The sequence below is a fragment of the Heptranchias perlo genome, chromosome 7 (assembly GCF_035084215.1).
Source record: "Heptranchias perlo isolate sHepPer1 chromosome 7, sHepPer1.hap1, whole genome shotgun sequence".
Lineage (NCBI taxonomy): Eukaryota > Metazoa > Chordata > Chondrichthyes > Hexanchiformes > Hexanchidae > Heptranchias > Heptranchias perlo.
Genome location: NC_090331.1, coordinates 48,673,591 through 48,692,183, shown reverse-complemented (window position 1 = coordinate 48,692,183; position 18,593 = coordinate 48,673,591). Strand labels below are relative to the sequence as shown.

The window sequence follows — 18,593 nt, the reverse complement described above, 5'->3', positions numbered from 1 at the left end:
TAAATCTCTTCTGCACCCTCTCTAAGGCCTTACATCCTTCCTAAAGTGTGGTGACCAGAATTGAACACAATACTCCAGCTGAGGCCTAACTAGTATTTTATAAAAGGTTTAGCATAACTACCTTGCTTTTGTACTCTATGCCTTTATTTATAAAGCCAAGGATCCCATATGCTTTTTTAACAGCCTTCTCAACTTGTCCTACCACCTGCAAAGACTTGTATACGTACACTCCCAGGTCTCTCTGTTCTCGCACCCCCTTTAAAATGGTACCATTTTGTTTATATTGCCTCTCATTCTTCCTACCAAAATGTATCACTTCACACTTCTCTCCATTAAATTTCATCTGCCATGTGTTTGCCCATTTCACCAGTCTGCCTATGTCCTCCTGAAGTCTGTTACTATCCTCCTCATTGTTTACTGCATTTGCGAGTTTCGTGTCATCTGCAAACTATGAAATTATGCCCTGTATACCCAAGTCCAGGTCATTAGTATGATAGATTCAATGGTAGAAATGTTGATTCCAGAGAAAGAAACACCAGAGAAACAGGTATTATAGTCCAAAAAGAGGTAAGCATTTAAGCTGGAGGTTTCAACATTCAATGTCCCTGACAAGGATGGAGACAATATCAGAACCAGCAACCAACCCAATTGGACAGGGACTGGGAGAAACAGAAAAATTAACAAAAAGTTTGATAAATTTTTAAAAACTCAAGTTACTGATGCTCTTGCAAGTATTGTGGAGGGGGGAGTATTAAAGAAAGAACTTGCATTTATATAGTGCCTTTCATGACCTCAGGAATGGTATCTTCCTCAATTACATTGAATTCAAATGTTAGGCCATGATTAGGCCCAGTAACCCAACTCAGAAGGAAAGGGCCACTGAGCTAAAAGGTTCCCAAGAATTTAGGATTATAGAAATTAGGGACTTGTACCATTCTAACATCTATGGTGAAGGGTCCCTTGAATGGTGCAAAAGAAAGAGGAAATTATGGAGTAAGTGACTTACACCATTAATTATACCACTCTACATTTTCCTAGGATTTTTGCCCCGCTCCACCCTTACCCTTGCTGAAAAGTCAGTAGGTGATGGTCCACCTTCAAAATCAATAGCAATCACGATTTTCATGCATTTAAAATCAGTTTTCACATCACTGCCACTTAGGCTGAAAAATAATGACACTCATGGCCTGGCAATGGCATGATATATTGTCTTTAAATGCATTCTTTGATTGCATTTAACTGACGTACTAATGTGTTTGCCGATAGGGACTTGGTGAAAAACAGGCTCTTCTTAAACAATTTCATTGTTATGTCAATAAAAATGTATTATTAATGATTCTTTTCTTTTAAGTTTTTTTAACTACGTTGCTAAGAAGAGTATAATTGTTTTGAAACAGCAGCAGAAACATTTGCACAAATAAACTGGGCTGGAGGGTGCAGCAGAAGCTGTTACGAAGAATATCGGTCCCTAAACTCACAAAGTTGAAGGACTCTTCGATGACACTGGCTCCAGCTCCTCCCTCATATTTAGATTAAAATATTCTATATCTGTATGAAATGCCAGGTTTATGAACTGGTTAATCTAATAAAATTTCCTTCACTTTTGCTCTACATTAGTAAAGGCCTGGAATTAATTGGAGCCACAAACTGCTTCATCTAATGTTTTTCCTCTTCAATCATTAATTGTGAACATGAAGATGCTCTGTTGATTTTTTTTTGTAATCAACCATTTTAATACATATTATGAACTTTGTGTTCATGTATTATGTTATTACAGATAGTAATCAGACCAATCTGGGAAAGTCATGGATGATACCTATTTGCACTCTGAATGGGTGATACCCATCTGCACTCTGAAATAAGATGATATATTGTTCCAATTGAGAAACACGTCAGTTCTGCCATTGTAATTTAGCTTTCGACCAACCAAATGGACTAACTTGCAAAAGGCTAACCAAAGAAGTTACATGATTTTAGTATTAAGATAAAATGGCAGTTCACTGCATACAGAAGTGGGTAATGTAGACCAAACAAAGAAGGGTTCTTTTACTTTGGATCAAAACAGCCTTGGGCTTCGGGTAAAAATAATTAATCCAACAGTCTTGTGACTGAGGCATTGTTGAGGAGTCTTCATGAGTCTGTTATCTATTAGCATGTGATCTTGCTGGGGCTTCCACAGGCAGACAGTTATTACTTGCAAGACATGTCTGTGTACTGGAGACAACTTAGAAAGGGGTTTGTGCAACCAAATTAGCCTTTGATTGGCAAGTCACTTGAAGTAGGATTTTCCTTATAGTACTTTACAGTATTTAAGTAAAACTCTGTTCACCAAGAGGCCTGTCTGGATACAGAGGTCAAGAATGCAAAAGCCCATTCCACCCTTTCAGGTGAGCGTAAAAGATCCCATGGCACTATTTGAAGAAGAGCAGGGGATTTCTCTGAGTCTAGGCCTCAACCAACACCATCATTTATTTATTTCATCTATTTCATTGTTGTTTGTGCGACCTTGCTGTGCACAAATTAACTTGCATTTATACTGTGCCTTTAACATAGAAAAACATCCCAAGGCACTTCACAGAGGCGTAATCAGACAAAAATGGACACCAAGCCAAAGAAAAAGATATTAGAACGGGTGATGGATAGTATAACAGTTGTTCAGATATGCTCAAGTCTGCATTCCTTATTAAAACTTCAGACTGAAACTCATTAAGACTGTACTATAATCTTGACCATCGAACGTAATGATGTTATACTGTTACTAAGTGAAACTCAGCTATTGTTGAGTTATTGTCAAGCTTTCAATTAAGTTACCAGTGAGCTCTTGATGATTTAGAATTTCTAGGGTTTTTGTGAAATAGAATGTTGGCCTTGCAGATTGTACTTGTGTCGTTTTTATATTATTTAATTACCTGTATGCTTATTCTCCTTAAGTATTAGTAACATTAAGATGATTTTAACACATTCTTGCAGGTGATAAGAGAAAAAAAAAGTAGTGTGAAATATGCTCCAAATTAACACTAAAATGGGCCAAGTTACTATTCTTACACAAAGCCCTGGAAGGAAGTTGTAAAAACTTACATGTTTGATGAAGAGCTCTGCCAAACGCTCTGGTTCCTGAAGGCATTTTTCCAGTTCTCCCAGGAAATAACTGCAAAGAAATATGAACAGTAATCATTCTACAACTTTGTCTCAATGGGTTCATATTTCTCTTTTGAACACTATGAATAGCGCAGCATGAAATCGCTTGTGTTAACCATCTAACAAAGTCATCTCAAAGTTCCACACGAAGGATTACAAACTAAGCACTAAGCTTTAAGGATTAAGGCTAAAATTGGGTATAGATAAGAAACTGACCAAAGGGTAGGGAACAACAGGTCTAAGAGGGTTAATGTCAGAGTGTGGAGAAAGCACTGAGTGGAGTGCCCCAGGGATCAATATTGGGACTAGTGTCTAATTTACATCAATGCCTTAGATTCTAAAACTCAATGAAAATTGGTTAAATTTGCAGATGATACCAAACTAGGAGAGGCAGCCCAGAAATTACAGAATGAGCTAAACAAACTGTATGAGTCAGCAGAACAATGGCAGATGAAATTCCAAGCGGAGAAGTGTAAAGTATTGTACGTAGGAAGGAAAAATGGGCAACATGCACACTTTATAAATGGCGTTGCAATTGCTGAGGATGAAGTTGAAAAAGACCTAAGTGTCTTAGACTCAACGCTCATAGCACTGAACATAAGGATGTTCTAGGGAGATTGTGTTAAGACAGAAACCAGATGGAGACAAAGACAGAGAGAGTTAATGAATAGGAAAGGAAATGGTGCAATTCTCAGTATGCATTGTTTTCAATCAAATAGTGGAGATGAGATACAGGAGAAGATATGTACACAGTTAAGAGACATAATTAAGAATTTTAACTCTCTGAAGATCAAAATAATGAATGCTTTTCAGATTGCAATTAAGTCTGCTTCCTATATCAGTGGAGGCAATTTTTAACTGAACTTGTCTTGCCTGAAAAACGGGGAAGGGAGGGGTGTGATGAGGGGGCACGCTGGCTCCCCACATTGATTCCCAAGGCCCGTTGGTTACAGGTGGACCTGTAAATGGGAGGTCAGCATATTCGGTTGCCATATATGCAAATTGGGGGTCCTATGTTAATTATAGGACCTCATTTGCAATTTTCAGGTACAAATGGGTGGAGTGTGCACTGCGCACTTTCTCCTCATTTGTACCAGGTATTGAGCGGCTTAACCAGTGGCCTTTAAAGGGACCATTGGTGTTCACTCAAGGAAAGGCCCAAAGTATAGTCCCACTGAGCGGGGGAGCATGGGAGCTATATGGAGCAACAGTGCAGGTACATTGAAGCTTAGTTGTTGATTAGATGACTCATTCCCATTCAGTCCAACCTGGCAGCTGGCTCGGCATGGGAGTTGCCAGATTTCCCACCCTCCCACAACCAGCGAGCTGTAGTGGGGTACCTGCAACTTGAAAGTAGCATTCAAAGGAGGCATGAACCCGGAAATGGTTTGAGCCTCTCGATGTTGGCTTTGGGCGCATTTCTGTCGGAAGTTGAAAATCACAGCAAGTATGTTTCTAGTCTAACTAGGAAAGAAGCAATGCTCGATTTAATTCTGGGAAATGAAGTGAGACAAACAGCTGATGAGAGTAGGAGAACAATTGGGAAATAGCAAGAGAGTTAGGTTTAAGGTGAAAATAGAAAAAGATAATGAAGAGTCAAAAATGAGAAGCATGGATAGATTAAAAAAAAAGTTCAATGAGATGAGAAGGGATCCAGCCCAAATTAATTGGGTAGAAACTTTAGCAAACGGGTCAATGAATCAGAGCGGAGAATGTTCAAATATGAGATGGATAAAGAACAAAATAGATGCATTTGTATAAGAAGAAAAGGAGGTTCATTAAAGAAGTGTTCCATGGATAAATAGATTAAAACTAAACTGAAACTTAAATTGGATGCATATGATAAAATTAGGTCTAATAATACTAAAGTAAATCATGAGGAATATAGAAAGTATAGTGGGGAGATTAAAAAAAGTCTTTTAATATTTTAAAAGCTGTTACACCTTGCCATGATTTGAATGATTGTGTAAGCTGCTGTTGCAATTTATGACTTCATCTGAATTTGGTATGTTACAGCGAAGAACACACTTATTACAATTATTCATTCTAGATATTATAACTGCAAGAACATATTCATTTAAATGTGTTTGATACATTTGTCTACCTACAGTAAGCTAACACATATAACCGACTTTAAAGTCAGCTTGGCTTCATGATAATTCAGACTTTTAAATAAGGATGTTAAGATATGAAATCTACAATAAATGTTTGGTACAATTAACATTAATGAATTTGCTTCATAAAATGCAAACTGTTGACTTGTTCCTTCAGCAATAAACTAAGATAACTGCCCACTCACCTACTGTGCCAGTCGTAAATCTGATGAATGTTTCCAAAAACTATCTTGTCTTTTCCTTTCATGTCATCAACAACACCCTTCTCTTCTAATTTTTTCATGAAACCCTAAAATATCAGAAATGTGCAGAAACTGTCACCATTCAAAACTTAGATGCTCCTGCTGCATATTCCAAGTCAGCAAATTGCATTTCTCACTTTACCAAATATTTGAAGGATTCACACAAAGTATTCTACCTTTGTGTAGTCCATAAGAAAATACGTATGTAAGCATAGAACTAGGTTAGATGTCAAGAGGTTTTTATTTTTGGTGAGGGTCATCGACCTTTGGAACAAGTTGCTAGATCGTGCAGTGAGCGCGGATTTGTTGCAAGCATTCAAAAGGGAGCTGGACAAATTCCTGACTAAGGCTGACATCAGCATACTAAAGGTAGATGTGCCTTATGGCCTCCTGGAACTTGCTTTGCTTGCCTTTGGGGGCTGGAGAGAAATTTCCTAAAATACCCTTTTCCCTAAGGTTTTTTTAAAAATTCTGTTTTTTTTTTACCTCTCCCAGGAGTTTACGTGATTGCTGGTTGTTGAGGAGCATTGGGGGTCATGATGCTTAGTTGCAACATGACTGTATGGGTCAAGCTAGATGGACCAAATGGTCTTTCCTGTCCATCAGTTTCATATGTTTATAATGATCTCTTATTCTTTTGTTGAAACTATCTTACTTAATGCTAATATCTTACATAGGCTGCTTCATAGTTCAGACTTACAATTTAACCTCCATTGAAAACCATTTAGTTGCAATAATTGAATGGATTGAATTGACCAGCACATGACAACAATCATCAAGGCATAATTACAATCACAGAAAGATAATAAAATGATATATAATGTATCCTCTCAAGACTCAGCGGGTAAGTGCATAGGTACTGAGCCATGCAGACCAGGAAGGACTCAAGTTTTGTTTTCTGGTATATGCTGAGTTAACTGATCTCAGCAGTGTGATAATCAATGTGACTGATTATCCAGAGAATTGGAGGGGGGACGTAATATAATAATTACAACATAAATATTTAAATACAATTCAATGCAACCAATAGGAAGCTTTGCTCACCTTCAAGGGGCTTTTTTTTAAATTAAAGCATTAGCCCTTAGACCACCAGCAGGTCCAGAGAAATGGCCTTCTTCTTGGGACAGTTAGATTTTAAGTTTTCAGCCCAAATACTATGGCACTGAAGTGAACACCAATATTACAGTAATTCAGCCACCTTAGTTTTATTACTGTAATATTACATCTTAACTACTAAATGAACTTCAGACAGAATCATAAAAAAATAAAAATTGTAAACAATTTGCTTCTGCTTGTCCTGACCTCCAGTTTTCTCATATTCTCCCTTATTGTTTCTGCAATCTATTCTTCTAACTTTAATATTGCTTCTCCATCAATCTATTATCTTTTCTTTCATATTTTAAAAGTTTAAAACCATTTACATACCTCATTTATTCTGTCTCCCTGCTCCCACCAAACATTTCAGAAGTGGGAGGGGCAAATAGTACTTTGATTAACTAAATACTGGCTCTGAAGACTTTTTTCAGCCAATGGAATGGCAAGGATGCAAAGATTGATATGACTGCATAGGAGGTGGTCAATCTTTGGTGAGGAAAAGGGTCAAGAGGCAAAATTACTGTATAAAGCAATTTTAACTGAAATATATCCTCAAATATAAATTTATAATTTTTTTAAAGTACAATTCAGTAAAGCACATGAAATGCAGACAATTCACATTGCATCATTCCAATGTGAAAACAAATTGGAACATTCCTTTATTTTGCTGGAGTATATTTCCACAAATAGAGGGCACTCTCTGGTACCTTGTTCAAGTAGCCAATCTTCATGTATGAGCTTAGATGTTTAGGGGGTAATTTTGACTTTGGGTGACAATGTAAAACGGATGATACTTTTTCATTGATCTCTTGTACATCTCTCCCGATTTTCATTTCCATTGACTTCAATGGGCGGCTGAATCGATATTGCCCGTTTTACACTATCACCCAAAGTGAAAATTACCCCCCCCCACCCCCCCGCCGGCCCCTGAGTGTCATTAGCCCTTTTTTATGATGTAGGCATCGTACCCCAGCCCATTCCTGTCCTCCCCCAATGATGACACATGCACACTTCCTTACAGGAGCTGCTGATTAACGATCAGGAGCAAGGAACTCTGGCTAATTTTCCTTTCCCAACATCACAACTGCTGTTCTGGGTGAGATCGGCTCATTCAGCACAGACCGGGGATTGAACTTGGGGACGTCTACTCTTTATTACTTAGTATTCTACCAGACTTTGCCCACTCGACCATTGAGAAACAAAAATCAACACTTCTAGTCGTCAAAATGATTATTCTTCTCCATAAATAAACTCTATTCAACCACAATCAATTATGTTCAGGGTGGCTTGCCACAAAAGTCTCTTGTACTGGATAAATGGACAAGGCTGTAATCCTGCCTATTTATCTAGTCAGATCAAATGTTATTGCCTTAAACAGTCAGAGATAACATGCTTCATTTTTTATGTATTTGAGATTATACAAAAACAATTATATAAATTTGTTCAGGAACATTTCCTCCATATTTTAAAATTTTCCAAATATTCAATTTACTGTAGTATATGAATTCAAACACATTAGATAATATGATCAAATCAGCAATAATTTCATTAAATTCTACATTAAATGGTATTGCAGTTTTTTCAGTCTACTTTCCACTGACTACTGTTAACACATTGCTGTAAATAACGTACACTAAGCAAGTGATACACTGATGTACACTAAGCCATTGGCTGTTAGCAGTCTGCAATAAAACAAGTTTAAAAGACAGCCGAGTTGTGTTGTAAGATGGAAACTACATTTGGCCAATTTGAAAAGAGAAGGATGGATATCAGACAATCATGGAGTCCATTTTCATAATGATTAGATTTAATAGGTGCACTAACATTTTTAAGATAAACCTCAATTGTACACTTGTTTAAATAATGTTATGAAAGGCAGACTATGCAACTGCCACCATGATACCAAATTGACCCAGTGCAGTTGGTCTTTGTTAAAATAAGAGTACCCTTTACAGTGAATATTACTAAGCTCATTTTACTGGTATACCAGTTAGATCGAATTCATCTTACCTCTACCACAACTCCCAAGTCTTTCACATAATCCTTCTCCGTTTGAACAAGCTCATTAAGAACATACCTGTAATGAGATGAAAAGATTGTATATGGATGTGCTAAGAATTCTGTTTGCACAGTGTCCTTCTGTTAAGTTGGTTATGTTCAACAGCAACCATCTACAAAACTCTGAAGATGAAATGCAGAGAATAAAACAACAATGAAACAACAATTTCTGGATCATACCAAGGTGATTTGTAACAAATTACTACCTGGCCTTAGTAATAAACAAAAGAATTAGGGAAATCTTAAAAACTTCTAGTTTAGAAAGTCAAGCATGTGGAGGAGATTGGAGTAAAAACAAAACAAAAAAATGCTGGAAAATTACAGCAAGTCTCTCGGTGTCTGAAAAGAAAAAAAGACAGGTCAACATTTTGGGTTGAGGCCCTTTGCTTTGTTTTCAGGTTTCCAACATTTACAGTTTTTGTTTATATCTCCAGAGGATTTTGGAAACCTCTTTGTGAATTACAGTTTAATAACAATTTAATTGAAGGATTCAGGGGACATCAAAGCATCATAAACTATGAGACTGGTGCTGAAGTGGTTTCAACAGTCATCTGAACGAACATTGGTTTTCTGCTTTATAATTCATCAAAAGGCACATGGTATTTATTAGAGTTGATAATGACTTTTTTCCACACAAAATAGGTTTTCCATTGATAGTGACTGATTCTTTTGATGTTAAGTTTGTCTGTTCCTTTGAAGATACATTTATTATTACTTCAGACTTAACAGCTTAAGTTTGTATAGTATTACCTGACTGTATTGGAAAGCAAGTGGAAAATTCACAGTTGATCATACCAAAGTAGGTGAGCCCCCGCTGAAGTATTTTGTCTAATTCTGGGCACAACACTTTAGGAAGGACGTCAATGCCTTAGAGAAGGTGCAGAGCAGATTTACTAGAATGGTACCAGGGATGAAGGACTTCATTTATGTGGATGGACTGGAGAAACGCGAGTTGTTGTCCTTAGAGCAGAGATGTTTAAGGGGAGATTTGATACAGGTGTTCAAAATCATGAAGGGTTTTGCTAGAGTAAATAAGGAGAAATGGTTTCCAGTGGCAGGAGGGTCAGTAACCAGAGGATACAGATTTAAGGTAATTGACAGAAGAACCAGAGGTGACATGAGGAAAACATTTTTGTACACTTTGAATAGTTATGATCTGGAATGCACTGCCTGAAAGGATGGAGGAAGAAGATTCATTAATAACTTTCAAAAGGGAATTAGAAAAATACTTGAAGGGGAAAGATGTGCAGGGCTATTATGGAAGAGCTGGGGAGTGGGAGTAATTGGATAGCTCTTCCCCAAAGAGTTGGCACAGGCACAATATGCCAAATGGCCTCCTGCTGTGCTGTATCATTCTAAGATTCTAGTGCAATTAGAAATTGCGTGCCGTGTCACATCAACAGGATTACACCATGGATTCAAACCTATTAATTTATTTTTTATGCAAGCGGGATTAATGTATCAACATCCTTGAGGAATTTGCTCATTTTACCCCAGCCTAACAAATGCGTTTTAATCGGAAGACCTCTGTGGCAGGTAATCTACATTGCCAAAAGTAGGAACCTGATCTCAAGTGGAATACATCGTCATCAAACCAGCGGACAAAGGAGGAGCCATAGTCATACAGAACAGAACAGACTATTGCAAAGAAGCATACCGACAACTGGACAACCAGGAACACTACAGACGGTTACCCGCAGATCCGACCAAAGAACACACCCACCAGCTCAACAAACTGATCAAGACCTTCGATCCAGACCTTCAAAGCATCCTACGCACTCTCATCCCACGTAATCCCCGCGTGGGAGACTTCTACTGCCTCCCAAAGATACACAAAGCCAACACACCCGGACGTCCCATCGTATCAGGCAACGGAACCCTGTGTGAGAACCTCTCTGGATACATCGAGGGCATCCTGAAACCCATCGTACAGGGAACCCCCAGCTTCTGTCGCGACACTACAGACTTCCTACAAAAACTCAGTACCCACGGACCAGTTGAACCAGGAACACTTCTCACCACGATGGACGTCTCGTGGTGAGAAGTATCCCCCACGATGACGGCATCGCTGCGACAGCATCAATACTCAACACCAACAACAGCCAATCTCCGGAAGCCATCCTACAACTCATCCGCTTCATCCTGGATCACAATGTCTTCACCTTCGATAACCAGTTCTTTACCCAAACACACGGAACAGCCATGGGGACCAAATTCGCACCCCAATACGCCAACATTTTCATGCACAAGTTCGAGCAGGACTTCTTCACTGCACAAGACCTCCAACCAACACTATACACCAGATACATCGACGACATTTTCTTTCTATGGACCCACGGCAAGGAATCACTAAAGAGACTACACGATAACATCAACAAGTTCCATCCCACCATCAAGCTCACCATGGACTACTCCTCAGAATCAGTTTCTTTCTTGGACACACGAATCTCCATCAAAGACGGGCACCTCAGCACCTCACTCTACCGCAAGCCCACGGACAACCTCACGATGCTCCACTTTTCCAGCTTCCACCCAAACCACGTCAAAGAGGCCATCCCCTATGGACAGGCCCTGCGAATACACAGGGTCTGCTCAGACGAGGAGGAACGCGATGGACACCTACAGACGCTGAAAGACGCCCTAGTAAGAACGGGATATGACGCTCGACTCATCGATCGACAGTTCCGACGGGCCACAGCAAAAAATCGCATAGACCTCCTCAGGAGACTAACACGGGACGCAACCAACAGAGTACCCTTTGTCGTCCAGTACTTCCCCGGAGCGGAGAAACTACGCCATGTTCTCCGCAGCCTTCAACATGTCATCAATGAGGACAAACACCTCGCTATGGCCATCCCCACACCTCCACTACTCGCCTTTAAACAGCCACCCAACCTCAAACAGACCATCGTTCGCAGCAAATTACCTAGCTTTCAAGAGAACAGCGTCCACGACGCCACACAACCCTGCCACGGTAACCTCTGCAAGACATGCCAGATCATCGACACAGATACCACCATCACACGAGACGACACCACCCACCAGGTGCACGGTTCATACTCCTGTGACTCGGCCAACGTTGTCTACCTCATACGTTGCAGGAAAGGATGCCCCAGAGCATGGTACATTGGCGAGACCATGCAGACGCTGCGACAACGGATGAACGGACACCGCGCAACAATCGCCAAACAGGAGGGTTCCCTCCCAGTGGGGGAACACTTCAGCAGTCATGGACATTCATCCACCGACCTTCGGGTAAGCGTACTCCAAGGCGGCCTTCGAGACACACGACAACGCAAAATCGTCGAGCAGAAATTGATAGCCAAGTTCCGCACCCATGAGGACGGCCTCAACCGGGATCTTGGGTTCATGTCACGCTACACGTTACCCCACCAGCGAACAAATGTGATCTGTTTTTAATATAATGGGTCATTTGCTGGCTTTCTCTGCCTTCCGGATGTTTCTGCCTCTCTCTGTTTTTTTTCTCTGTTTTTTTTCCCTGTTTGTTTTTTTGTTGAATGTGTATTCGGGGGTTCTGCAGGTGACACCTCTCTGTCTGAACACGGTGATTGCCTTGGCAACGGGCAGTTGCAGGGGCAGTCTGTAAACACCATGTATTGTTCTATATGTATAAATGCGTAGGCTTCAAGGAGCTCTTGAACATTTACCTGAGGAAGGAGGAAGTCTCTGAAAGCTTGTGAATTTAAAATAAAATTGCTGGACTATAACTTGGTGTTGTAAAATTGTTTACAATTGTCAACCCCAGTCCATCACCGGCATCTCCACATCAAGTGGAATTTAGGCATTCAATAAGAGCCTAAGAACTGATATTAACACAGTGCTAAGAGCAAAGTTAAAGAAGCTGATGTATAAAACTGATCAATTCAGTTCAATTAGGACTATTAGATGAAAATAGCAGAATCTTATAGAATCATAGAATAGTTACAGCATGGAAGGAGGCCATTCGGCCCATCAAGTCTGTGCCAGCTCTCTGCAAGAGCAATCCAGCCAGTCGCACTCTCCCGCCCTTTCCCTGTAGCCCTGCAAATGTTTTCCCTTCAAGTACTTACCAATTCCCTTTTGAAAGCCATGATTGAATCTGCCTCCACCTGCATTCCAGATCTTAACCACTCGCTGCGTAAAAAGGTTTTTCCTCATGTTACCTTTGGTTCTTTTGCCAATCACTTTAAATCTATGTCCTCTGGTTCTTGACCCTTCTGCCATTGGGAGCAGCTTCTCTCTATTCATTCCGTCTAGACCCTTTATGATTTTAAATACCTCTATCAAATCTCCTCTCAACTTTCTCTGCTCTAAGGAGAACAACCCCAGCTTCTCCAGTCTATCCACGTAACTGAAGTCCTTCATCCCTGGAACCATTCTAGTAAATCTCTTCTACACCTTCTCTATTCCTGCACTCCTTTTAGAATTGTACTGCAGGATCAATAAGTGGATCTTTTTTTGCCATTTACATAAAATGACTTGGATACAGAAAACAACTGTAAGCTAAAATAGGACTGCAACAGGGATAGAGGATGTAGTTAAGTTTTTGCATAAAGAATTTTGTTGTGTATATGTAACTGGAAAGATACATGGCATTTAATACTGAAGTGCAAAGTATTGTATATTGGTAGAAAGACTGAACAACAAAGGTATTCCATGAAGAGATGAGAATTAGCATAGAGACTTTGAAAGAGATGTGGGAGTGATGCTATACTCATCAGTTTCAATGTTGAGATAATATTGTGAAGCACTTAAAAAAGCAAATAGAATGCTAGTTACATAATTAAAACTGTGGTGTGTAACTCTGCAAAGGCTAAGCTGAGACTTTATAATGTACTGGTTAGACCACACTTCAAGCACATATATTGACGAGGGTACAGAGAAGAACAACAATAATTTCCAAAATGTAAAGGATGAAGCTTTAAGGTAAGATTAGAGAAATTTAACTCTACAGTCATGAGAGATGGTGAACATTGATCTATATATTAGATGACATAAATATATTGAACTTAGAAAATTACTTTAATGTTAGTCACACCAGGACAAGAGGACATAAATTTTGGGCTGCCTGTGGACTTCATACGGAACTTGAAAGGTAATCACAGGTCTGATTTCTCAGCTTCAGTACCTGTCCTAGAGATCTGAACTTCGTGTCTGTACATTTGAGTTATGTATGTACAACTTAGCATCGTGACAGCTTATGAAAGACTCTTATCCAAGATTTGCTGCCACTAGGGATACCAGCCCAGCGGTGAATGCAGGTTTGATGCAAGCATTCAAAAGGGAGTTGGACAGATTCTTGCGAGTGGATGACAGCGCCAGTTATAGAAGGGAGGTTGGATGACAGTCACTGTGGTCTTCTGGAACTCACTTGATTACCTGAAGGTTTTTAAAAAAATATTAATTCTTGGGATATGGACACCGCTGGCAAGGACAGCATTTATTGCCCATCCCTAATTCCCCTTGATAAGGTGGTGATGAGCCATCTTCTTCAACCGATGCAGTCCATATGGTGGAGGTACTCCCACAGTGCTGTTAGGTAGGGAGTTCCAGGATTTTGGCCCAGTGACTATATAGGCAGAGGCCCAGCATAACAATCAAAACAAGGTGGGAGGGGCTGTTCCCAATCTCCCACCTCATTTTTTTCTAACTTTGCCCATGAGAATCCTAACTGAGGGGTGCGGAAACAAAGGGCTACACCAAAAAAACCTAGTGAAGTGGCTTGCGGCAAGACCCCTCAATGACTGAATCTCCTCTGGGGTCCTGAGGCCACCAAAAGCTAAATGGATGCAGAATATTATTTGAGATTGGTAAAATAAATTGCTACCTCCCCCTTCCCCAGCGGCAGTCAAAAGACTATTTTCATGGCCTAGGTCAGGAAATTTGAACCTTCTGGAACAGAAGATGAAAATCAGCCCCTATCTTTTTTATCTCAACTCCCTTCTCCCTCCCAACCGATTTTGTACCATGCCACAAGATTCCTTCCAATTCCATGCAACTTAATTTAACTACTGATTTCTTGTGCGAACCATTCTGATGAAAAGTCATCCACCTGAAACGTTAACTCTGTTTCTTTCTCCACAGATGCTGCCTGACTTGCTGAGCTTTTCCAGCACTTTCTGTTTTTAGTTCAGGTTTCCAGCATCCGCAGTATTGTGCTTTTGATTAAGAAAACTGAACATTGGGCAGGAGATAGCAGAGATATTAATCATAATTTTTCAAAACACTTTGAAAACAGAAAATCGAAGGACTGGCGGGTAGCAAATGTTACACCCTTGTTTAAGAAAGGAGAATGGGTAACTGGGAAAGTTAGGTGTCAGTTAGTCTTGCCTCATTTGTGGATAAATTTCAAGTCATATGGAGTGAAATTAGTGAACACTTAAAAAGGTATGGGCTAATCATGGGCAGTCAATATGGATTTGTAAAGTGCAGATTGTGCTCAACTAATTTAATTACATTTTTTGAGGAAATCATAAAGCGTATAAATAAAGGAAATCCATTTGATACATATGAATTTTCCATAGGCGTTTGATAAGGTAGCACATAAGAAACTTGTTACAAAGATTGAAGCACATGGTATTAAAAGAGACTGTAGTCCCATGGATAAATGCATCTGGGGGCCAGAAAGCAAAGAATGGTGCTTTTAGGCTTGGTGCGATGTGGGAAGTGGTGTGCTCCAAGGGTCTATGTTGGGATCTCTTTTGTCTTCCATTTTGTAAGACATAGGCATGAAGGAATGATCTTAAAATTTGTTGATACCAACAAATTAGGGGGTATGGTTTTCAAAATTTATAAAACGTTGTTGCAATACCCAACTCAATGCAGCCTTTAGAGGCAAAAGCCCTTTCAGTTCAGAACATAAACCATCCAGTTAGGCTTCTCTTCTTATGAGAGAAGCAAGTTGCAATGTGAATATTCTGATTTAGACACTTGAAATAAGCAGTTGTATGTAGTGTTGAGATAGAAATTAAATTGTGAACCAAGTAGTGAAAAGGTTGGGCACTTGCACAGGTACTTTAGAACCAAACAATGAAATCCATCTTGTGCAAAATATTGTAATATAATACTCTTGATCCCCAATGACTACAGACTTGGTTGTGTGTAACACTGCAATGATTCAATTTCTGAATATGGAATAATTATGATGTGCATATTTTTGAAATTCATTTTTAAAGCTGCTCTCTTTGTTAAGAATATCTTCTATTTCAGTGGTTATGGTCACCTGAAAGGATGGTAACATTATGAAAGTAACAGCTTAAAACAGGCTACATCCTACCAAAAGGCAGCATTTGAATGTCATTACACACTGTGTGAAGCTTGAACTGCTAATGAAGTCAAAGTTGGAAGCCAAAAATGGAAGTAAACATCTGATAACACAACTCTTACACAGAAAACATTTCAAATGCACTAAGCCATAGGATTAAAAAATGGGTGAAACTGTACCTGAGATAATGTAACTAATCTAGATTTTCAGTCTGGACCATGTGCTGATCACCTGTGACATTCTGCCACAAACTGGACTTATAATCAATGAGAATGCTGTGATATATTACGTTTGATACTCAATACACAGCTAAGATTGTGCATGACACTGCAATGATAAGTGTGAGGTGGTACATTTTGGTAGGAAGAATAAGGAGGCCACATACTTCTTGGACAATAAGAATCTAAATGGGGTAGAGGAGCAGATAGACAAATCACTAAAAGTAGCGATGCAGGTTAATAAGGCCATAGAAAAAGCAAACAAAACACTGGGGTTCATTTCTAGAGGGATAGAATTGAAAAGCAGGGAAGTTATGTTAAATCTGTATAGAATCTTGGTTAGACCACACGGAGTACTGTAAACAGTTCTGGTTGCCATATTATAAAAAGGATATAGAGGCATTGGAGAAGGTGCAAAAAAGATTTACTAGGATAATGCCAGAACTGAGAGGTTATATCTATCAGGAAAGATTGAACAGGCTGGGGCTCTTTTCTCTAGAAAAAAGACTGAGGGGTGACCTGATAGAGGTCTTTAAGATTATGAAAGGGTTTGATGGGGTAGACGTAGAGACGATGTTTCCACTTGCGAGGGACACCAGAATCAGGAGCCATAAATATAAGATAATCAGTAATAAATCCAATAGGGAATTCAGGAGAAACTTCTTTACCCAGGGAGTGGTTAGAATGTGGAACTCGCTTCCATACGGAGTAATTGAGGCGACTAGCATAGATGCATTTAGGAGAAAGCTAGATAAACATGAGGGAGAAAGGAATAATAGGCTATTTTGATGGGGTTAGATGAAGAAGGTTGGGGTAGGCTCGTGTGGAGCATAAACAATGGCATGGACCTGTTGGGCTGAATGGCCTGTTTCTGTGCTGTACATTCTAAGTAATTTTATGATTACATTTCTGGTTATTTAATTCAGAAATTCCAGTCTTTCTTTAGATCTGCACAAGGTGTAATAAAAGCATTTCAGGAAAGTGCCAAATATGAAAATACTGATTGTAATCTATTTTCATACTACATTTCACTGGTAAGTTTATAGAGAAATTTAGCTTACGTTCTGCCTTTAAGTGCTTTGGCTCGCTTTTCTTCATCAGGATCGCCAGGTGACATTGAAGAATTAATTGACTCAGGACTAAGGGGATCTTTCAAATTACTTCGAAAGGAGCAGCCTGGTTCCAAAGTCTAGAAAAGAATAATGGATGACTCATGAAACATTATTTTTCTTAATACAAAGCAAGCAAAAATGATATACATAAACACTGCATATGTTGCAATCACATAATTCTCATCAAATTATTTCACTGATACTTTCATAAACCTATTCCCACAGAAGTATTCACTCCCACAAAGTTCTGGGAAGTTTGTGGTGTAATTCTAGTTTGGGACCAGTACAGACTGACCACAGCATACATCAAAAGTTAATGAACAGAGCCCTTTCTTCACTGTAAAATCATCACCAACCCGATCAGTCTTCGGCCACATCTAACATTTACAAGAACTTCAAACGCAGCTTTTTTAACAAGTTTGTTCAAAGAAAATAGATGGCAAAGCAGTGCTCACTTGTAAATGGGAAGCACTATTACTAAGTAACCACAATACAAGCATAACCCATTGTGATGTGAGAATTAAAACAAAAAGATTCTAATAATGCTTTTACAGACTAAAACATTGGGAATAGTAATCAAAAATGGAAAGACTTTTATGAGTGCCAGCAATGTAATAAATTAAGGAGTGTTTTTATGATGCTTTGTATTTTTCTAAATCTACTTTCAATAGATCAAAAATTTACAATAGAAATTACTTTTGCGGTTATATGTTAATGACAGTGCACTGTTAAAGCCAAAAGGGCCTTTCCGAACTCATGGGGTTTAGCATTGCCTCCATGGCCTGAATCCAATGGCAGGGTTCATTTTCTTTCCAGTCTATAGTCCACAGTTTTGGTGATAAATCTGTCCTGACAATTGCAGCAGTTACTTGTGCTGTTGGTAACACATCCAATGAGTCCAGATTTCAATTGGAAAAGGACATTTTAAAGCTGTATTTTTCCCTGTAAATGGAGGAACTTTTTTGCCACTGTTAAATGAGTCTCTGGGTTTACAGACCAAGTACATCATTAAAGGTGACATGATTGTGCCAGTGGCCTGACTTTAACAAAGCACTGCCAGGTTGGACCCAGTTGTACTCAACTTGATCTGCATTGCTATTTCTGCCACAGCAGAGAGGGTCACAAGAGTTGCAAGTTGTACATTGATGCAACTTGTCCTATATTCTCTATTAAATGTGCTAGAAATGCCAGCAACTAATGTTTGGCAAGTAAAGAGACCTTCATCCATCCCAAAGTTTATATGTATACAAAAGATTTTTTTTAGTTGCACTTCTGGGCCTGCAGGTACTGAAATTGATCATGCATTAAAATATTCAGACTTTTACAAAAAATGTTGCGGTACTCAAACTGTA

At 39.3% G+C, this 18,593-nt stretch overlaps 1 protein-coding gene across 2 annotated transcripts in view; it reads right to left on the bottom strand.

Annotated features, from left to right (window-relative positions):
- The window catches only part of kalrna (kalirin RhoGEF kinase a), a 667,943-nt gene that overhangs the window by 63,234 nt on the left and 586,116 nt on the right, over positions 1 to 18,593 (bottom strand). For both annotated transcript variants that reach the window (XM_067987468.1, XM_067987467.1), the window contains 4 exons: positions 17,191 to 17,318; positions 8,600 to 8,666; positions 5,438 to 5,541; positions 3,079 to 3,148 (listed from right to left, as the gene is read on the bottom strand). In XM_067987468.1, coding sequence (XP_067843569.1) covers positions 3,079 to 3,148; positions 5,438 to 5,541; positions 8,600 to 8,666; positions 17,191 to 17,318 — 369 coding nt within the window. The remainder of the gene's footprint in view (positions 1 to 3,078; positions 3,149 to 5,437; positions 5,542 to 8,599; positions 8,667 to 17,190; positions 17,319 to 18,593) is intronic.